We start from the raw sequence: 21,547 nt of genomic DNA, 5'->3' as shown, positions 1-21,547 counted from the left end.
CCCCTTGAAAGCAATATTGCCCTTGTTGAGAATGCATGTCTCACACCAAGAGTTTCACTTTACAATGAAGGTGGTTTAACAAATGTCCATGGGCTCCTCTTTGTCTGCTTTACACCACAATACATAGAAACTGGCCCTGATAGAATATTGGAATGGCCTCTTAAAGGTGCAGCAACATGAGAACACCTTTGCAGGGTTGAGACGCTGGTCTTAAAGATGAGGTATATGGTGTACATATGGTCACAATATAATACTGTATGTTCTGACTCCAATAGGCAGAAAACACAGGTCTGGAAGCCAAGAGGTAGGAATGGCCTCTATCACCATAGCTCACACTGATTCACTTGGGGAATTCGTGTTCCCATCCTTTCAGCATTAGGCTCTGCTGCACTCAAGCACCTGACTTTAGGTGGTTGGCAGGGGATACAATGACCAGGGGACATAGAAAGAGTTCCATTAAAACTATGACTGATGCGTGGTCATTTGGGGGTCTTCATGCCAGTAGACCAGCAAGCAAAGAAAGCAGTAACTATCCCAGTAGGAGTAGGTGATTACTACGAAGAAAGAGGGCAGGGAAGAAGATGGCTGGGACTCAGGAATTTCACTGGGATGCCTATTGGTGTTGCCATACCTGGTGATAAATATAAATTGGCAATTTCAGTGAACAGGGTCTGAAAAGAGTCTGATAACCAGGGGTTAAGGCTCGTTAGGGATGAGGGTCTAGGTTACCGCACCAGTCAAGCACCCTAGACAAGCCAAAGACACGCTAAGTGTGTGGTAACTACCTTGATAATGCATGTCTTTTTTTTGTTTTTTTTTGCTTTCCTTCCCTGTCTCACTTCCCTACTTCTATACTGGTGCTTTCAGGGACCAACCCCTGCCCCCTCCCCCAAAAAAGTACCTGCACTCAAATCCTTAGCTCAAGGTCTGCTCCAGATGGAACCGAAATTAAGATACCAACAGTGGGCAGAGTAGTTCACATTTACTAAATTTAACATGTATACTTATTTGACTGGTTTCATTCCCTTTACACTCATTATTTCTCTCTCAGCTGGTTGCTTCTCTATGTCTTATTCTATGTCACTAATTCTTTCATATTTACTACCATGTGTCAGGTGCTCAGGATACAGCTGGAAAATGCACAGAGAGGGGCCCTGCTCTCACGGAGGTTAAAGTCTATGAGGGAAGCCCAACCTTAACAGAAGTGAACTATGTAATAACAAGAAAAATGTGGGAAGGGGGAAGGATACAGCAGTGGGAGTCCCTGAGGAAGTGAAGGATTAGTAGGAATCAGCATGGCACCATCTCCACTTGGGCTCCCTCCATAGCAGTTTGTCCTTCTGTAGTCTAACAATAGCAAATGTGACAAAGGGTTCATTAGCACTTGGGAGAGTGATATGGTTAACACAAAAATGCCAAATAAATCCCAAATCACCAAGAACCTTTATTTTACTTCATATCAAACTGAAAGAGCAATTAAAATACCAATATTTTCAAATCATAAAACACGTTTACATCAATCACACTGATTAATAGAGAGAAAGGTGAAATCCCTGAAGAACTGCCAACAATATATAATGCACTTAGAAATAGAATGTTCTGAGTTCAAAGGAAAATTTCCTGAGACCATTCAGTTTGAGGAAGTCAATGGCCCTTTGCGAACTTCAGTTTCTCAAAAGGATACCCAACTGTTGCAAGTTTCCTGTCATGACAAGAAGCTGCCACTTTCATTAGTGCCTTATATTAGGAGAGGGAAAATAATCAGTCTTCCTTCAATCAATGTGTCCATAATTCTGGGAAAGGTATTGCAGGAGAGGAGAATATTTGCTTTGTGGTAACAGAATTTTACTACATGCTGATTCAGTACCAGTGCTATTTTAACTTGTCATTAACAAAAATGAAGTGCTTTCTCAGTGCGTGAATGTTGTACAAAAGGTACATAATCTCCCTGCTGTTTGTGGGTGACAAAGGGAAGACCCCAATTTTTGTGAAAGGGTAAGGCTGACACTTTAAAGATTCCAGGATCTAGCAAGAGCAAGGTTCTCTATGAAGACCCAGGACTGAGGTCTGGCTTTTTATGGCATAGGTGCCTCACACACCCTAGGCTCGGTTGGAAGTTGCTCTGTCCAGCAGAGTCTTCGTGACCACTGTGGAACAAACTTTTACCCAGGACATTTCATTATGTCTGGGGGATGGAAGGTGGCTGCCTCTCTAGTGGAGAACAGCCATTAGACCTTCTTCCCTCATGCCTTCTATTGAGGACGATACACATGGGAGATACAAGGTCAAAATTCATGAATCATCAATAGCTTGAAGGCGTTAGGATTACAGTTGACAGTAACAGATTACATGTACTAGTACAGAGTGTACAGTGACCAGTCTGTGTCAGGGTCTATCAAACACCTTGACACCACAATGGCATTAGGTGCAAGGTTTCATACATTTCTTGCTAGAGGTGGTTTATGTTATATTAAAAGATAAGCAGAGAAAGTTCTAAAGCATAATAAGCATTCTTTAAATCCAATTCCCACAGAAACCCTTTGAGTGGCTTTTGGTTATGTCTCCCACACAGCCTTATGTTGAGACTTAAAGACAAGCACAGCTGGAATGCCGGCGGCAGGTCATGCTCAGGTCAGGGCTACAATTCCCTAAACCATGAGGAGCGGTTCCCTACAGCTTTTAAGTCTAAATTTTTCATCAGGAATAGAGTAAAAATACCATATTTCATTGATTCTAGGATGTTCTTGACCTTCCTTCCTTCCTTCCTTCTTTCCTTCCTTCCCTCCTCTCTTTTCCTTTGACACACTTTAGCATCTGAAATTCAAATGGGCTTGGCCATTAACTGTCACAAGTTACCTATTAAGTCTCCCTGACCAGACTTTCTCGGTGGTATGTAAAATAATGGTATATTTTACAATCAATGCTTCTTCATTAAATTAAATATGGTGCTGTGTAGTTCAGTACACACAGTGAACCATATAAAAATAAATCTGACATTTAAACGCTGGTAATTTTCCCAGTTAAAAAGATGCCAGCAAAAACATTTGGTGTCTTATATTTCATCATGAGCATCACAGCCTCGGGAAGGGTTAGAAGACTGGTGATGTGGGATGAGCTCCCGCTCTAGTTCTGGTTCTGTCCAGAACCAGATGGGACAACTGTAAGGAAATTGTTTTCACACTCCTGGGTCTCATTTCCTCAGCCATAAAATGAGAAAGTATGATCACATGGCCTCTAAGTCTTCCAGCCAAAAAGGAAGGTAATTTTAAATCATGCACCATTGAGAGTATGTGTCACTGTGGAAATGCTGTCACACGCTTCCCCAAAGCCAAAGGAGCTTCTCGTGCAGGTTGCTAGCTCAGAATCCTCTCCAGCCATCCCTGTTCCCCATCCCCCAAGAGTCAACAAGGCTCAAAATCCAGAGACTGTTCTGAGTTAAGTAGAAAACACAATTCATTCACAACTTTAGTAACTGATCAGGAAAGGATCATTCTTGAGTCTGGGCCAATTTGTAAACTTCTTTTAGAAATGGTAGAACTCTACTAGCTTAAGTTAAACTAAATGTTTACCATAAACTTAAAATATCAAAAAATTACAGCAAGGATTTGCTTCAAAGTCTTGATGATTGACACAATTTCTAGAGATTTCAGCTGCTCTGAGGGCCTCCCTCCATGCCACAGAAGCACCAGCCAGAAAAGGCTCTGTTTTCTGAAAAAAATAACAAAGAAATTTCATTTGAATTAACCATTCATATCAATACCCTGCTCCCACACTAAGATTTTATTCAACATGAATATCTGTGTTTGGACAAAGAAAGCACATGGTGAGAAATGGGTATTCCAAGTGATGACAAAAAATGGAATATGATAATAGCATCTATCACTTTACAGTAAATAACACATATATTTATATTATTTTTTGTCTTGTTTTTTTAAAGATTTTATTTATTTATTTATTTATTTATTTATTTATTTATTTATTTATTTAGAGAGAGGGGAAGGGAGGGAGAAAGAGAGCGAGAAAAACACCGATGTGTGTGAGATACATCTTCAGTTGCCTCTTGCATGCCCCCAACTGGGGGCCCATCCCACAACCCAGGCATGTGCCCTGACTGGGAATTGAACCGGCGACCCTTTGGTTCACAGGCCATCACTCAATCTACTGAGCCACATCAGCCAGGACCATATATTTATATGTTTTGATATACATATTTTTAAATTCAAAAGTTGTAACCTGTCTTGGGGATATAAAGTACAGCACAGAAGATATAGTCAATAATAATATAACAACTAGATATGGTGCCAGGTGGGTACTTGAAATAGCAGGGAGAACACTTTGTAAAGTGTTTGATTGACTAACTACTATGCTGCACACCTGAAACTAATACAAAAATAATACAGAATATAAACTGCAATTGAAAAAGAAAATTTAGAGGAGACTTGACTTGGGGTAATGAATACACAATAAAATATACAGATGATGTATTATAGAGTTGTACACCCGAAACCCATATAATTTTATTAACCTATAACACCCTGATAAATTCAATACAAAAGAAAAGAAAAGAAAATTTAGAATTAAAAGATGGGTTAAAAAGGTAAGGGGGTTTAGAAGTACAAATTGGTAGTTACAGCATAGGAATATAGTCAATGATATTGTAATAACTACATATGGCACTAGATGGGTACTAGACTTATCAAGGTGATCACTTCCTAAATTATATAAATGTCTAATCACAGGTTGTGCACCTAAAACTAATTTAATATTGTACAATTATAATTTTAAAAAATTTTTTAAAAGAAAGCAAGAAAAGAAATTATTTTTAAAAGAATGCAAAAGAAGTTATAATCTCTGTTTATCTAGACATGTTAGAATTAAAAACAGGAATAGCAGCTAAAATCAACAACTGCAGAACAAATTGCAAATTCCTAAAACTTCCTAGTTAAATTTCCATTCCAAAAGTTCTTTCAAACTATTTTAAATGTTGTGATAATTTGCTTCTGAAATTACTAACTAAGGTAGACTCCCTTCTTTAAAATTCTCTTACATTCAGTCAGTTATACATCTCTATATTGAATTCGTACTCATTGAGCTGGTGCGGACAGCTAATGAACCCCAGTGAAATGATATAACTTGAGTAAGTGTGCTGGTTCCAGCAGATTCTTGGTTTCAGAGTAACTGGAGTGTTTGGATCAGATGCTATTATTAAGCAAGTAGAATATATGCTTTATGCAAACTGGTGAGGGCAGGAAAGAACAAAGTTAAAAATAAAAAGAAATTCTGGAGCTCCCAATACTTGTTGTCCAGAGCCAGTTTCACCTTTGAATCCCAAGTCACTGATTTTTCCATGTTGCTGCTCAACCTCTAATACAGGCCCTGCCTCTTTCCATGAGGAAGATGGAGGCTTATGAAATGAAGACGTGAAGACTGATTGTAAAGATTATACTTTGTAGGTCAGAAAGTTATATATAGTTAGAGGATGGGGTGTTTCATTAAGTCTTCAATTTCCAATGTCTTTACAGCAAAGTCCCTTAACTATTAAACACACTTCTTAAGCAATTTAAAGACTTACATTTAAATATAAATAATACTGGCTGATTATTTCCATCTAATCAGGATAGCATGGCTTTTGTCCTATCTAGCTAAATAGCTTATAAATCACAAAGTAGGTGCATTTAGAGGGCTGAAGATGAGCAATATCTGATGTACTTACTTCCAAGTACTTGCTGGTGTATAGAACACTGAATAAAAAACATCATGTAGCACTGTTAAAAACCTGTTCTGTTTCATAAGTGACAATAAACATAACCAACACAAAACCAGGAGGGGTGGCAGAGAGGCTGTTCTGCTTCCATTATGACTTCCTGCATCCTACCCGCCTCTCCTATCACTCCCAGGAACACACTAAGACCAGAAGTATGCAAGAGGATCAACTCTTGAACAGTTTTTAATTAAAGAAGTAATAAATTTTCATTGCAGACAAGTTAGAACATTATTATATGCCTGGGAGTATATCTTTCAGACCCTATATATTGTCATGCCCCAAGATATATGCCTGATTGGGTTAAAAGAATTATACTTTAGGGAGAGTTTCTTTTAGTATTGCTATTTTGGCTTCAGAGGCATTCCTAAACATTTGTGAAAGCTGATAGTGACTTGGAGCATGTTGTAAGCACTCAAATGCCAAACAGTAAGAGTCATGTTTGCAGCCATGGTTGACTTAGTAGTTCCACTCTAGGAACCCGTGTGGTCTGCTAGCTCAGAGCAGTAGTGATCTGGTGCAGGATGAGCCCTATGATGCCTTTGTGTGTTTGGTGAGTGTGATATCATTTGCCTTATTTCTGTTGACTTCTTTTTACTTGACTTTTCCCCTCTGACGGATGAAGAAGTGAGGATCGAGTATGTTTTGTTTTTCAGCATTGCCTTTTTCTTTTTTCTAGAATTAGCTAGATTTATTATTAATCAAAATTTTTTTTCATAGCTCTGGCTGCTCTGGCTCAGTGGATTGAGCGTCGGCCTGCGAGCCAAGTGTCGCTGGTTCGATTCCCAGTCAGGGCACATAACTAGGTTGCACGTCAGGTCCCCAGTTGGGGGTGTGAGTGAGAGGCAACCACACAGTGATGTTTCTCTCCATCTCTTTCTCCTTACCCCTCTCTCTAAAAATAAAATAGACAAACAAACAAATAAATAAATAATTAAAAAAAATTTTTTTTCATGCATTCAGACATGATTCTGAGCATTACCTTTTTTTTTTTTTTTTTTTTTTTTGAGAGCGTTACCTTTAATGTAGGTGGGTAACAGCCACAAAAAAAGCCTAAAGAGAGTAATATAAAGAGTTGTAGAATAACTAATGAAGGAAAAATACCCTCATTCAAATAGGTATGGAGTGGCCTCCAGTCCCCTTTCAGTGGTGGGATCCAGAGACGTCATCCTGCAGGAACACCATACCCACCAGCATGCCAGCCTGATACAAGGCTTTGCTTGCTTGCAGTGGTGTTATAAAGAAGCATCAGCCCTAGTTGGTGTGGCTCAGTGGATTGAGTGCTGTTCTGTGAACCAAAGGGTCACCAGTTTGATTCCCAGTCAGGGCATGAGCCTGGGTTGTAGGCCAGGTCCCCAGTTGGGGGTGGGTGAGGGGCAACCACACACTGATGTTTCTTTCTTTCTTCCTCCCTTCCCTCCCCTCTCTCTAAAAATAAATGAATAAAATCTTTAAAAACAAAAAAGAAGACTCAGAGGCTTCAAACAGTCTAAATGCAAAATTAAAGGCTCTTACCACTGTTGTTACTGGTAGATCAAACTGTAGCCATCAATCAAAGAATAATCTGGGTCATCTGCACAGGGAACACAGAGCAACATGAAGCCAACATTTTTTCATAAGATCTTAGCCCTTTCAAATCAAGGTACTTTACTCAAAGAGTCTAGTGACTCCCATTTGGTAAGACGAAAATGTATCTGGCAACAAAACCTACAAATGGTAGTCATGACTACAACCCAGAGAATATTCTGGAAATCCCTGTTATGATTTCTTTTTCTTTTTCATTCATGCCCAGATAGCAGCACCAATGGTAAAGTCATCTTTGAATATAGACAAAAAGTAAGTCCCACATATCAAGTAATCACAAGGCAACAAGAAGTAAAATAATGTAAATCCTTATACCATTGAAAGATGTAGTTTCAGCCACTAGTTCTTTTTTTTAGTCACTAAATTTTTGCTAAGCTGCTGAATGCAGCAATAGCTGTCTCTTCCCTCATTCCCTTGAATAAAAGGTATATATATCTTCCTTTTATTCAAATTATTAGATATTTGTTGAGTACTATTATGTGCCCAGCACTGGTATGGTGAATCATACAGGAAAAAACAAAATGCCTGCCCTCGAGGGTTTTATTATTACTCAAAGAACATAACTAACAAAAAATGCTAAAATTGTATGGTTATCCCAGAGGTATGGTAACAGTTCAGAGAAAAAAAAGAGACTAGTGAGTAGTGAAAGATCCAATTATGGGCAATGCACAAGATATACAGTATTAAGTTATTGGTTCTAGACAGCTATGCCTTCCATAAATTATATTTCTGTATAATCCAAAGAAAACTAAATCTCAGTTCTTCTATTCTCATGATCCAAGATAAAATAATCTCTTAGGTAAGACTGCCTTATAAGAAGTTTCTTTGGTACTCCAGGAGCCAAATTCTCCTGGATAGCTATAAAATAGATACAAATTACCAATTTCCACTCTGACACATAATACTATAGTAAGGCTCTAATAGAGACCTATTCTTTCGGGAATTTGATTCTATTTATTCCTTTCTTTCCCTCTATTTCAAAATTCTAGCTACTCAATCTTAAAGAAAGCCTGATGCAAGCATTTCCAAAGGTCTTTCTTGGTGGCATACCTGGTAAGCTTTTAGGAATCGGGAGGGGTCCTCTCCTGTAAGAAACGAAAAACACAGTCTTTCAGAGACGTTCTTGTTTTCCTCATTTTCCACATCACACAAGCATATTGCACTCCCATCAGCTCTGGTTTCTGTTTCAGAGGGTCACAAAAAGTTCAGATGAAGCCAAAGGCCTGCAGGCATTTTGTTATGCCTTTGAGGAGTGCCCAGGAGCACAGAGCCCTGCCTCCGCAACCCAGACCAGTGGCTCAGCTGTGCGGGCAAGAGTTCCCGCTCTCCTTGTACACTGGCATCTTCACACATAAAATGGGAAATACAAACAGCTCCTACCTCACTATGAGGGTTAAAAGAGCTAATTCATATGAACTGTTTTTGAACAGTGCCTGGCATTCTTAAATACTGGTGATGATCATGCCATCCCCCAAACACCCCCTTGTCTTTTTAAAAACTGGACTGAAAATTCAACAGCTTAGACTTCAAGGTGACTGTATATAAAACAAAAGTTTCTCTTCTCTCAGGATCTTTTATGTCAGGGGCAGCAAACTTTTCTGTGAAGAGCCACATGGTAAATGATTTAGGCTTTGCTGGCTACATATCACTTCCATTGTAACTCTAGTCAACTCTAATATGAAAGCAGCTATAGACAGAATGTAAAGAAACGAGTGTGGTCATGGTATAATAAAACTTTATATGCAAACACCAAAATTTGAATTTCATATCATTTTCATGTCACAAGGTGGTATTGTTTCAATCTTTTTTCAACCATTAAAATACTCACAGGCCCTACCAAAACAGGTAGATCAGAGTTTGCTGACTCCTGCTCTCTACAGGCAATAACAGAGGTATTGGGCTCATGCATGTTTAATAAAATTCATATGCAGGCATGATAACATCCTCCTTGAACTATGACTAGTACAATGTATTTTGCATCTGTCCTAAAATTGCTATTTCCAAAAATCTAGCAACCTCCCTAAGCAAATGCAGTGGTAGCTATGTTTCAATTCTAGTGCTTCAGAACACTAATGATAAATAATATTTATTCAAAGTATTTCTGTTCATGTTAAAGAAAGCTGGTCATTACCTTGCCAAGTTCGGCACCACAGCCTTTCCTTGTGGGGCTGCATTCCTCTGGGGGCAGTAGAAATTCTCATACATGATGGGTGCTAGAGGAATCATCAAGAAATAAAACATGAATTGGCAGGCATCTTCCACTGTCAACAACATATGACAAGAAAGACTAAGAGAATTGCTTAAATAAAGCCACTCCCGCCACTTGATTCACCTGGTGGCATCTGTCCAGTTTTTCGTTGAGTCACAAAGTACTCAATGTCCTTCTCAATGCTGCACATTTCTAAACTCTTACGAACTTCTTCATACATCTAACAAAAAGAAGATACATTCAGGTAGAGGGATGGCCGTAAGTCTTGTGAGATGGCTCATTAAAACAGGAGGTTTGATATATGGCTGACTTGTAGCCAAATTTTATTTTTTTAAGATTTAAAACTAATGCTGATGGGGCAAAGTAAGACCAATGCCACACACAAACACAGAGACAATCACTTGGAGACAAGTTCTTCCATTCAATCCTACAGGTTTTCTCTGTGTTCTATTGTTTTCCAAAGTGAATGTCTCATCTAAGTGAGGGTGGCTATTTCTTAGCAAAGGAGGCTGTGATAACTCGACTCTGGTCCCTCTGAAATCCAGGAACCAACCACACAAGGATTGCTGTGCACAAATTAAACTTGGATAATGGTCCTAGGAATGCCGCTGAAGTAAATCTTGAACCCTGGAGCGACCATTCGCCTGGGCATGGGTCAGTTTACTAGAACTTAGTGTTGTCCTGGAGTGACTGACCCTCTGGAACTCACACTCATGCTATAACAACTCTCTATTCCATAAATTAAATTGTATTTGGGTCTCCCTTCTCTGCCCTTCTGCTCTGAATTTCTTAGAGGGAATGTGATGGTGGTAAAATGGTTAGGTGCTTATCTGGGTCCTTCTATCAACTGTGCGGCCCTGGACAAGTCACTGTACCTCTCTGGGCCTCAAATGAGAGGCGTGAACTAATAAATATCTATAGTTCCTTCCACTCTAATGAATCCTCCATGGGTGCCTCTGACTTACATCATCGCTGGTAACACATTGTTTCGACAGCTGATTCATATGTGACCACAATGCATTCCGAAAGAAGTTTATTCGTTCATATTCTTGAGCTTCAAGCACCTATAGAAACATAACCATATGTAAATACATATGCAGAGGAAGAAGCCATTTGTCTAGACTGACTACGATTTAAGAAACAGTGTCACCCTTCAATTATGCAAGCTTATTGTCCATTTAGAGTACTTCCCTCACTGTCAAGGAAGCTCATAAACTCTTGCAGGCAAAGAATGCAAATGGATTCAAATATTGTATTGCCACAAACAGAATGGGATGTAATTCTGAAGGTAAGAGATTATGATGAAGCCAGACACCCAGGTTCTAACCTGAATTTCAGCTCACATTTCCAACTGCCTTAGGGGCATCCCCACCTAGGCAATTGACCAGAGCCTCAGATTCAAAACTTTGCCTCCCACCCCTCAACACACAGCAGTGAATGAATTCAATTGGGAAAATGGTTATAACTGGATGCTAGTTGATCAGTACATGGGAATCCTTGTGCTTGCCTTCTAATCTTTGTGTATGTTTGAAATTTTTCTTCCCTTTCCATTTATCTATTTATATTTAGAGAGAGGGGAAGGGAGGGAGAAAGAGAGGGAGAGTAATATCAATGTGCAAGAGATACATTGATTGGCTGTCTCTCACATGCCTGAACTGGGGACCTGGCCTGCAACCCAGGCACATGCCCTGACTGGGAATTGAACCAGCAACCTTCTGGTTCACAGGCTGGCACTCAATCCACTGAGCCACACCAGCCAGGGCTAAATTTTTCTTAATAAAAAGTTCTAATTAAGTTATTGCCTAAATAATAGTTTTTTGAGTATAAACAAATATTAACTTTTGGAAAATCAATCTATTAAGTGGGTGCCATTCTATTCAACAATGAGTGTTATTATATTAATGTAATTTTTAATATTAAATACAACAGTATTACATTTTAAAACTTCTTATAATGTAAAATTTCAAGCATATACAAGAGTAGCGAGAATAGTGTAATGAATTCCCATCTACCAACCATCTAGTTTTGTCAAAAATTTTGCCCATATTTGCTTCAGATTCTTTTAAAGCTCCTGTGTACTTTTCTTTTTTTCTTTTTTTTTTACAATTTATTTGTTTATTTTATTTTTAGAGAGAGGGGAAAGGAGAAAGAGAGGGAGAGAAACATCACTGTGTGGTTGCCTCTCACTTGCGCCCCAAACTGGGGATCTGACGTGCAACCTAGTCATGTGCCCTGACTGGGAATCAAACCAAAAGCTCCTGTGTACTTTTCCCAATCTCTGTCACTTTTTTCTTTTCCCAGAGATAACCATTATCCTAAATTTTATCATTCTTATGCAAGTTTCTATAATATGTATGTATCCATATGATGTATATCATATTCTTTTGCATGTTCTTAAACCTTATAAAAATGGTTTTTACTCCAGGCATTTCCATAAGAGTATGGAGTTGAGGAAGTAAAGCAAAAAGGGAGTTTTAGGAGGGGGATAGTGGCCCACATTATCAGATGGTAAGGACAAGTCAAATGAGATTAGAAACTGCAAAGGTCCACTGGACCTCGCACCAAGGGGCTCATTGGTTCCTCTGAGAGAGCAGGGGTGGGGGAGCAAACCCCAGACATAGCAGGCTGAGGCAGGCAGGGGTAAGGAGGAGGTGGAGACAGCTCCTTCAAGAAGCCTGGCTATAAAGAGAGGCAAGGGTAGCAGATGCGAAGCAATAGCCTCTAGGTTTTAATGCCACAAATGAGCTAGGTTTGTATAAACAATAATGAAAGAACTTCCCATTAAGGGGAGCTGTGCACAAGGCAATGGGGAAATGCAGCTGCATGTGACCCTGAGGTCAGATGGTGAGAGATCTTGATGGAATGGGGGCAGCCCCTTTTGTACTGTATCGGGTGAAAAGGGGAGAAGGAAGGTGAGTAGATCAGTTTCTCAAGTCTGAGTTTGCATCAGAAGCATACAGGGGTTACTGGGCCTATTCTCAGAGTTTCTGATTCAGTAGGTCTGAAGTCGGTCTGAGAACATGAATCTAACAAGTTCCCAGGCAATGCTAATGCTATAGGTCTTGGGACCTCACTTTGAGAACCACTAGTAAGAAAATGTGTAGAGAGGGTGACAGAAAATTGAGGAAGTTTCCAGGAAATTGTAAGTGACCTAATGCGTTGAAAATGAAGGGGATCAATCATGAAATCAAAGGTATGAGGGTAAAATAGTCTAAAGCCTGCTCACCTGGTGTCTGCATTTTCCTTATCGCATTCCAAGTGCATGTGAGCTCTCTAAAGGTAATTACTTAATTAACCATTAATGGATTCAACCGTTTCACGCCTGTGCTAAGCGAGCATTAGAGGAGAGCCTTGAACAGAGTCGGACGGCATGGTCAGTCAGAAAAGGGAGGAGACAGAAAATGAGGTTCAGGGGAAAACATTCCAGTTCCTCCCATCCTCCACTTAAATTTCTGATTTCTAATCTGTCCTCAAGCCATCCTATCAGAATTTGGAGGTATGGAAAGAGGGTGATGCATTTCTAGAAAAGCAAACTCTACACGTTGTAGGAGGAAGACCGCCCCCTCCTGAGCAGCTTCTGGTTCCGGTTACCTCGCAGGCCTTGACGTGTTCGCTCTGCCACTCTTCTCGGATCTTATCCAGTGTATTGATGTGCATCATATATGTCTTGTCTGCAATGGTGGGGTGGGTTCAGAAATGGGGCAGGAGGACAGATCGCAGACCCACCCCACAGGCTCATCCCAGATGGCAAATGAAACTCGCAGTGAGTTCACAAGGCTCCATGGAGCTCTGAACGCTGCAAGGCCATAATTGCATCTCTAACCCTCATTCCTTTGTGAAATAACCACCGAACCAAGCAATTATTAAGAAATGATCCAAGGAAGAAGTGAAAGCAGGCGAGGAACCCTGGCCAGGGTTTTCTTTGTCTAATTCCGCCTCAATAGCTTCCACGCCTTCTCAGGAAAATTATCCAATGAGAGATGCAGAGAACTATTTGAGTTACTTTAGTTCTGGGTTTAGAGACTTAAGTGACCATGGTTGTGAGAATTCTTGCAGGATACTCTGGGAATTAAAAGCCTTTGCAAACACCTGGTTTGGATCTTAGATTTCAATGAAGACAAGGCTTCACAACTTGGCTGTTTCTTCCATAGCAGGTAAGAGTTCATCGGGGCTGAAATGGGCTTTTAAAATAGATGTTAAAAAAAAAAAAAATCAGAGTGAACTCCTGATCACAAAGCTGCTGCCACATGACCCTACCATCACCATTCTATTACATGAAGAGCAGCCAGACTAAGCAGGCAGGGGCCGGAAACCGCTGCCTCATTTGTTTCTTGGCTTCCTCACTTCCTCCCTGTTTCTCCCCCGAAAAAGCCTGTTGCATATCTATATATTCTACATTGTAAGGTATATTGAGCTACCTTTCTCGGACAGATTTAGGATAATGTAAACCCCACCACAATCCTCCTCCAGCCCTGGGAGCCCCCTCACCGGAGTCCTCGACTGCTGTCTTCGCTGATGCCAGTTTCATAAAAAGCTGTGAAGACCAAAAAGAACAAAGGATCAGTAATGCTGAGCCAGGATTCTATGCGCAAAACAGATCTAAAAACAGTGACTGTGAAGAGACCAGTGCTAGTACAAGTCTTATTATGTTTCTCTCATGAGTAAATCATTCAACTTGCCTTCTCATCTTATCGCCATTGAAAATTACCCACCAAGCATCTTGTCCTATGTCTTCATAAAGGCATACCTCTGCCTTCTGGTGCTGGCAATCTTATATCCAGATTTTATAAAATTAAATTTATAAGACACCCAAGCAGGCAGCCTGGCTCCAAAGAATCCGTAAGTTGAGTTTTGAAGAAAGATGAACAACAACAACAAAAATATCCAGACCCCTGCCCTACTTACTACCCCACTTCCTCCCCAATGGCCTCGTTTCTCTAGCTCTTCCACAACCTCAGAAATGTGACAAGGGTTTTTCTGGTTCAGAGGATCCCAATAGCCTAAAGGAAGATATTTCCAGGAGCTTAGGGTGCAGGTCCATTTTAATCAATTGGTTTTAGCTTGATATAGTAAATCTCAGAATTTTCAGGTGATCAGCCCTCCCCAGTACCTTTTCTTGTTGCTTCGGGTTTACCGCGTTGGCACTTCTGTTGACAGCCTGCTCTGCATCATCTTTGTCTCGGCATTTCTGCTCATAGTTCTTCTTTGCCTTTGTTGTTACAAGCCAAAAGAGGATCAAAATAGGTGATCAGAGCACAACCCTGAAAAGCAGCCATCCTAGCCTGCCAAGTCCAGCAAAAAAACAGGGCACCCTGAACAGTGCTGCGATCCCCACTAGAGTGTGGCCACTCAGAAAACAGCTAACTCTTTCTTATCTATCTCTGGAAGATCTCTCTAGACCTTTTCCAAGTTGTGTATATAGTGCCAGACCGATCAAGGAAATAATAACTCCTATTCAGCAAAGTATTACATGAGCTTTAAAAACTGATCAGAACAAAAGATGGCATTTCAGATAAAAAAAAAACAAAAAGACTATGTAACTATGAAATATGCAACCCAACACTCATAATCCTCAGAACTTAGGTGCAATCACTTGGTCGTGGTAATTATCATTATGCTTCAATATTCTAATGTGCCTTAGAAACTTTAGAACATCAGAAGAAAAAAAGAACATAATAAGCAAAAAAATGGGTAAATATAATAGTCTTTTTATTCTCCTCTTGAGTTTTCGAAATTATTTTTGACAGCTGAAGCAAAATTATAACACTTACGTAGCTCTAAAGGTATAGCAAGTAAATAGTTAAAAACTTATATCTCAATAATGTTTTCTCTTTAATTGAGAGAAAGCTTGCCCCAGGTTGTTCAAAACATAAAAGGTCAGGGAACAATCACATATCAGTCAACACTATTTCTGCATTAAACTGACATCATTCCCTATTTATCAATTGTTTTTGAGGTGATTTGCACCAAAGGAAAAAATGGCACAGAGCAGACTGCATATTGCCATTAACATTGGTGACATTTTCTTTTCTGACCAGGTTACCAAATATCACACCATAGCCATAGAATGTCATGATACTTCTGTACAAAGATGAAGCCATAGATACTGCAGTAACAGAATTCATTGTATCCAAAGTTAACAGATCCATGAAAAGCTAGAGAGAGGTCTCTAACAAATTGTCTTAGCTCTGTCTTAATATTTTAAAAAATAAATTACTTAAAGTAAAAAAAAAGGCTTTTACAATTAGCAGATATCTTAAAATACAAAGGGGTCACTCAATAAAATGAGTTAAATCAAGATTCAAAATAATCACAGGGAGAAAGCTCAACTCCAGCAAGATAAACAGCATCATACAGTATATGTAATTTTGTATCTTGGCCTGAAATATTTAAATTAACCTGCTATACTTTACCAGGTTACCAGAAAGATAACATTATTGTGTTCCCACTACCTAGTTTTATCCTCAATACCTCCAAGGCCTTAAAAAGAAGGAAAGTCAAATCACTTTTAAAAAATCACCGCACTAATAAATAATTTGTTGAAATGTTATTTGAGTAGGAATATGCTCATACACCACAAAGGATTTCAGAAAAGGACAATGAAGTGAAACTCACATCCATGGTTTTTTTGAATTGTAAGCTCTTTTGTTTATGGACAGCATCCATTATAACCTCTGTCTGTGAAGAGAACACAAGCACTATTAATAATAAAAAATAGAAATCATTGTAAATACCACCTTATTTTGAGGGCTAAGTGTTCAAGATGGATTGTCTCACTGAGTCCTCAGAGAGCCCAGAAAGTAGATGTACTATTGATTATTCCCATTTCAAAAATGAGGAAACTGTAGCAAAGACGCTGAACAATCTGCCCAAAGACCTATGGCTGGTTCATGGTATGTCCATCCTTGAACTTTGGTAGCCACCACTGAGAATCATTGATCACCATAGAACAGTCAGTCTCTTCGGCGAATCTAGAATCAAAGAACTTAAGTGTCAAAAAGGGCTATTTAAACTTTTGTTAAAGTGTTGTTTATATTTTAAAAGGGGTCTTTTTACTAGAAGCTTCTGTCAGCACAGTTAAATTAGAGACTTATAAACATTCACTTCCATGGCATCCATGCTTAACCAGCAAGAAGCCTGGGCAGGTTGGAGGGGGGAAATGATGGTAGGACAGCTAGGAGAAGCTGTTCTCCAGCTCTTCACTCCATCTAACCCAGGAATGGTAAGCTACTCTGTTGAGCTCACTTGGGAGCAATTTGTTTTTTGTAGCTGTGACATTAATGCATTTATTAGTCAAAGTAATGCACCTAATAATAAAAATGTACCTCAGACATAATAATAGCTTCCATTTTTCAAGCATTATTATGTTCTAAGCAGTTTTCACGCGTCTCAACAACCTAGTCCTCTTATTCCCATTTTCTTGACAATAAACTGAAGTAGATTAAGGTAACACTCAGCAAGTAGTAGAGTTGAGATTTGAATCCAGGAATCTGACTCGTGGACTTTTGTTGCTAATTATGACCCTAAACTACCATTATCCTTATGATAGCTCTATAAAAGCAAGTGGGTACACAGAAGACCAAGAGATGCAATCATTCAAAATGAGCTATGACCTTGCTCTTATACAAAATAGTATAATGCAAAATAATATTGAAAATGAAACTCAAATGTGGTTTCTCTTCTAGAAAATTAAGTTCCTATCTGTTACCATAACACACAAATAAATGTTTTCAAGATATCTGGATAGGGTATTTGAGATGATCTCACTTCGAATATGAGCTTTGTGGAATACATGAACTTCTCTTGGGGGAGACACAAGAGACCCTCAGAAAACTGAGGCATCATCTTCCAGCCCAGCTGAAAGGGGGGGCGGGGGGGGGCAGGAGTAGTCATGTGCCTGCTAATAGTGAAGACACAATAGACATAGGGAACAGACAGGGCCCCAACATGACCCCCACATTGAAGGACTCATAGGCAGATCCTTGCCATTGCAGGCAAGGAGCAGCGTGGTTCACATGAGCCCCTATGTGCCTCTGCCAAGAGGAGGAGCTAGGTTTATTTATTTAGTAATGGTTCCTGATTTTCCCAGGCTCCATGGGGCAGATCAATTAGCAACGTTCATCTATTTCATTGACCTTTCTAGTCCAAATATACACACTGCTATTCTTCCAGTTTGGGAGCTACAGCTATTTTATAGTTTATGGCCCAAGCCAGGCCTCTTTATCCCTGAGTTCTACATAACACTTGCTTCAAGCACCTCTCAGATGGCTACAAAGTTCTATGAGCCAAACCTTTTCACTTGAAATTCCTCTGTCTGCCTTCAAGGATCCCTGGCATTGTACATCAGCAGGATCCTAGAGAGCAGCAATCCTACTCTCTCACTTGACAGATGTGACCCCTGGAGCCCAAGAGGTCACACTCAAGGCCACTCAGTAACACCAAGACCTGCTCTGCCTGCTACACCACCTTGATTTAAGTCTCTTCATGTCCATGGTTCACTGATAGGGTGACCCGCCACATGGTGCCCTCAGTAAGTAAAGGATTCTCCTTCAGGTCTCCTTGGGGAAGTACTTCATTTAGGACTCGGGCTTTCTGCTCAGACCAAATCCAATGGAAATTTGATTATTTTATTACTAATAACACAAAGTAGTGCAAACATACAATCATCCCTCTTCTAGGGTAAGGAAAAGTAAGAGGGAGGGTAAAAGGAAGAAGAGATTTATAAAGGACCCAAATGACCCTCCCCTAATCATGTAAATAGCTGCTTAGTGATCCATTTGTGTGTCTACTCAGACTGTATTCTGAAAACTGAAGTGTCACTCTGTAACTGAGGAGGTCCCTTTCTTTGGAGATTGCTCTCATCCCAGACAGAACAAAATTCTGCCATGATCACGCCAATCTTAGCTGGCATGGAAAACCTATGTGGCTACCAGAGGAGAGAGTAGCTGACCGTGTGCTGTCTCTGTCAGGCTTTGGACATTCCGGGCTGCGAAAGGAACCTCAGGACCTTAAAACATCAAGACTCCTGAGAACAGCTCCAAGGACCCTTACCTTACCTGCCAACCACCAGGAGTTAGAGCCTCGTCTCTTACCACCCTCACCTATAATGCCTTTCGCTCTGTTGGTTTTAGCTCCAAGGTCACTTCCTCTAAGTAGCTCTCCCCAGCCCCACAGATTAGGTTAGGTGTCCCTGCTGTGAGTTCAGGTGGCAACATGATCTCCCTTCGCATTAGAGGCTCATCACACTTTATCATGATTCCTCTCACATCAGTCTCTCCAGCCATGCTCTACCCTCAGTGAGGGAAAGATGACCACTTCCATCTTGTTCGCCATCCTCAGAGACCATCTACTGTATAAGTAAGTACAGCAAAAACTTCTAACCAGCCATTCTACATGCACTTGCCTGCGCCAGATGAACAAAAGAAAACTGATGGCTTTTCCTGGTAAGTGGAAATGGCTTGTTTTCCAAGAAGTGAAAGACCAAAGTATCCAACGTTAGACCAATGGAAATGAGAAGTTAGCACTGGCACATTTTCCTCTTAAGTATGAATTCTTTTTAAAAAGGACCTATACACGGAAGTGGTAGAACCCAGAGTTTACTGTGATGCAAGTAGTTGCAAATGTATTAATAAACTTGGACTTCTCCCAGAAAGCTGGGAACGCGTTTTCCTGTTGTGGAGAGCAGCCTACTACGTAGGGCATACAGGGAACTCGGGTGACAGCAGTGAGTCGAGCACAGGCTGCTCTATTGCCTAACAGAATTCAGAACACGGTCCTCCACCTACGAAAATCTGCTCTTTGTAACTAGTTAGGAGGGGGAGTTTCAGAAGCCTTGCAAAATTAACATAACTCTCTGAAATGACTAGGGTGACCCAGGGCATTTAAAGATGTGTGGAAATGACCCGCCTCTCCTCTTAGTCGAAATCATGTGTGCAGAGACCTTGCTAACATCTAAGGCATTTTGCTTCTCAAAATTTGTAATTCCTCTGGAGAGGTGGGCAGGGCTGGCAATGTCAGCCCAAAAAGTCTGACCATCCAATAGGTGGGTGTAATATACGTATTACTTCTGCTCTGGAAACTACTTTGGGCCAAATGGAGCCCTCAGATCCCGGACATGAAGCTTGAATTTGCATGAAAGAGCTTGATACATTGTTCCTTAAATGTTAGTTTCCAGTCTTCCTCCCTAGTAAGGGGCACAGCTGTTAAGAGCTTCTCATGAAATGACAATAGAGGTAAGGCAGTCAGGCTCTTAAGATGCTGCCACCCATGCCAAATGCCAAGAGGCCACCAAGGAAGCGGGGATAGCCCAACTCAGAACCACAGGCAAAGTTGCTGCAATTGAGGTACGGGTAACATCAGCCTTCACATCTGGCTGTCTGTGGAATACACACATTGCAGAAAGTGTCTTTGGTTGGGTCAGGAGAAAGAAAGGTTTCCAAAAAGTCCATGCAGAGCTGTCTGGGGAGACCTGAATGGAAATCTTTGGGTGCCAGATAGGGAAGAGCTTGTCCCCATGGGAAGTTAGGTTCCAGCCTTGGAGATCACATATTAAAAAAAGAAATTCTGGAAGGGCCCTACTTGGTTGCCAGGCTGCCCTGAATATACAAGTCTTTTAGAAACAAAAAGAAGGGAGTCAAAATAGCGGCTGGTCTAGTCGAAGTAACACTTGATCTTTATAACTTCCCAAGTGTTTGCCAGTTTTATTAACTTACTCCCATCTCCTTCCATGTAGTTGGACAGAGTAAATCACATCAATGAAAAAGAGCTTATACACATCTGCTTTGAAGACAAAAAGAACTTGGATTTCCCAGGGCCTCGGTTTCCCTGTTTATAATACAGGAAGGTTGGGCTACACTGTGGTCTCCAAGGAGAATGTGAGTCTCCTCCACTGCCTACTCTCCTCTTACTGCCTTGCCCAGGAGGAGGAGGAATATGGTCTGGGAGCCCACCCACCAGCTTGGATATACTAGATTATAATAAAGAAAGAGGGGTTCCCTTCCCAGTCAGAATTTAAATAGTGGTAGCAGATATGAAAAGAGGAGGAAAGCAGGCTGAACCCCTGAATCCATCAAAAATTTTAAAAGAACTGACCTGAGGTGTAAGTGGGCACAGAACCATGAGTCTCCACATGGTTCTCCAATGAATAATCTCCTAGGTTAAAAGAGCGTGGGTGCATGAGCATGGGAGCCAAGCCAAGGAGTTTAACACACAAGCAATCCTGGGGTATGGTGTCATAAGAAAGGCAACATCTTAACATGTATGCAAACCCAACCTTTTTCCGTTGTAGCTTTTGCTTTTCCCTGAATTCTTCTACCTTTCTGGCCTCATCTCTTAGGGTCTGTGCAAGCTGAATGTGACACTGTGCAACATTTTCCACTTCTGCAAAAAGAATGAAAATAAAAGCAACAACAAATAAGACCTACATACATCTCAATTCAAATATACAAAACTTAAAATTATATACAAAATACTGGAGCAAGTGTTTAAATTAACCAACTGCACTTGGCCACCAACATTCCCTGAGTCCATCCATGTGCCCAGCATTGCCCTGGCCACCAAGACCAAGGCCAGCAAACCCTCAGCTCAGGCTCCTACCACTAACCATTACTAACCTGCTGTATGTCCACGGCCAGGGAGAAGTTCATGGAGCTTACATGCTAACAGACATTACTAAACCCACTAAAATTTCAAATTCAATCCCTATTTCTCATTAGATGACCTCTAAGGATCACTAACATCTCATGTGCCTGAGCATTTTTAAGTAAGTCATACACCAAAATTTTGGCTACTAAGAGTTATCTCTGGACAGAAAGACTATTGTTGATTTTTTTCCCCTTAGTTTCTTTTCTTTTCTCTTTTTTTATATTATATTTTATTTATTTATTTTTAGAAAGAGGGGGAGAGAGGGAGAAAGAGAGGGAGAGAAACATCACTGTGTAGTTTCCTCTCATATGCCCTCAACTGGGGACCCGGCCCACAATGCAGGCATGTGC

General features: G+C 40.4%; 1 protein-coding gene across 1 annotated transcript in view; it reads right to left on the bottom strand.

Moving 5' to 3' along the window:
• Nucleotides 1-1,424: 1,424 nt before the first annotated feature.
• PSTPIP2 (proline-serine-threonine phosphatase interacting protein 2) overlaps nt 1,425-21,547 on the bottom strand; it is a 64,585-nt gene continuing 44,462 nt past the window's right edge. Inside the window, exons 5-15 of the mRNA XM_090285569.1 lie at nt 20,827-20,933; nt 16,170-16,232; nt 14,665-14,763; nt 14,043-14,088; nt 13,146-13,225; nt 10,520-10,618; nt 9,678-9,774; nt 9,477-9,558; nt 8,396-8,430; nt 7,277-7,334; nt 1,425-3,708 (exon numbers count right to left, since the gene is read on the bottom strand). Coding sequence (XP_090141695.1) covers nt 7,285-7,334; nt 8,396-8,430; nt 9,477-9,558; nt 9,678-9,774; nt 10,520-10,618; nt 13,146-13,225; nt 14,043-14,088; nt 14,665-14,763; nt 16,170-16,232; nt 20,827-20,933 — 758 coding nt within the window. The 3' untranslated portion in view covers nt 1,425-3,708; nt 7,277-7,284. The remainder of the gene's footprint in view (nt 3,709-7,276; nt 7,335-8,395; nt 8,431-9,476; nt 9,559-9,677; nt 9,775-10,519; nt 10,619-13,145; nt 13,226-14,042; nt 14,089-14,664; nt 14,764-16,169; nt 16,233-20,826; nt 20,934-21,547) is intronic.

The sequence above is a fragment of the Furipterus horrens genome, unplaced genomic scaffold, assembly GCF_987537825.1.
Source record: "Furipterus horrens unplaced genomic scaffold, mFurHor1.1.pri manual_scaffold_8, whole genome shotgun sequence".
Classification (NCBI taxonomy): domain Eukaryota; kingdom Metazoa; phylum Chordata; class Mammalia; order Chiroptera; family Furipteridae; genus Furipterus; species Furipterus horrens.
Note: the sequence above shows the minus strand (reverse complement) of the source record. Positions and strands in the feature narration are given on the sequence as shown.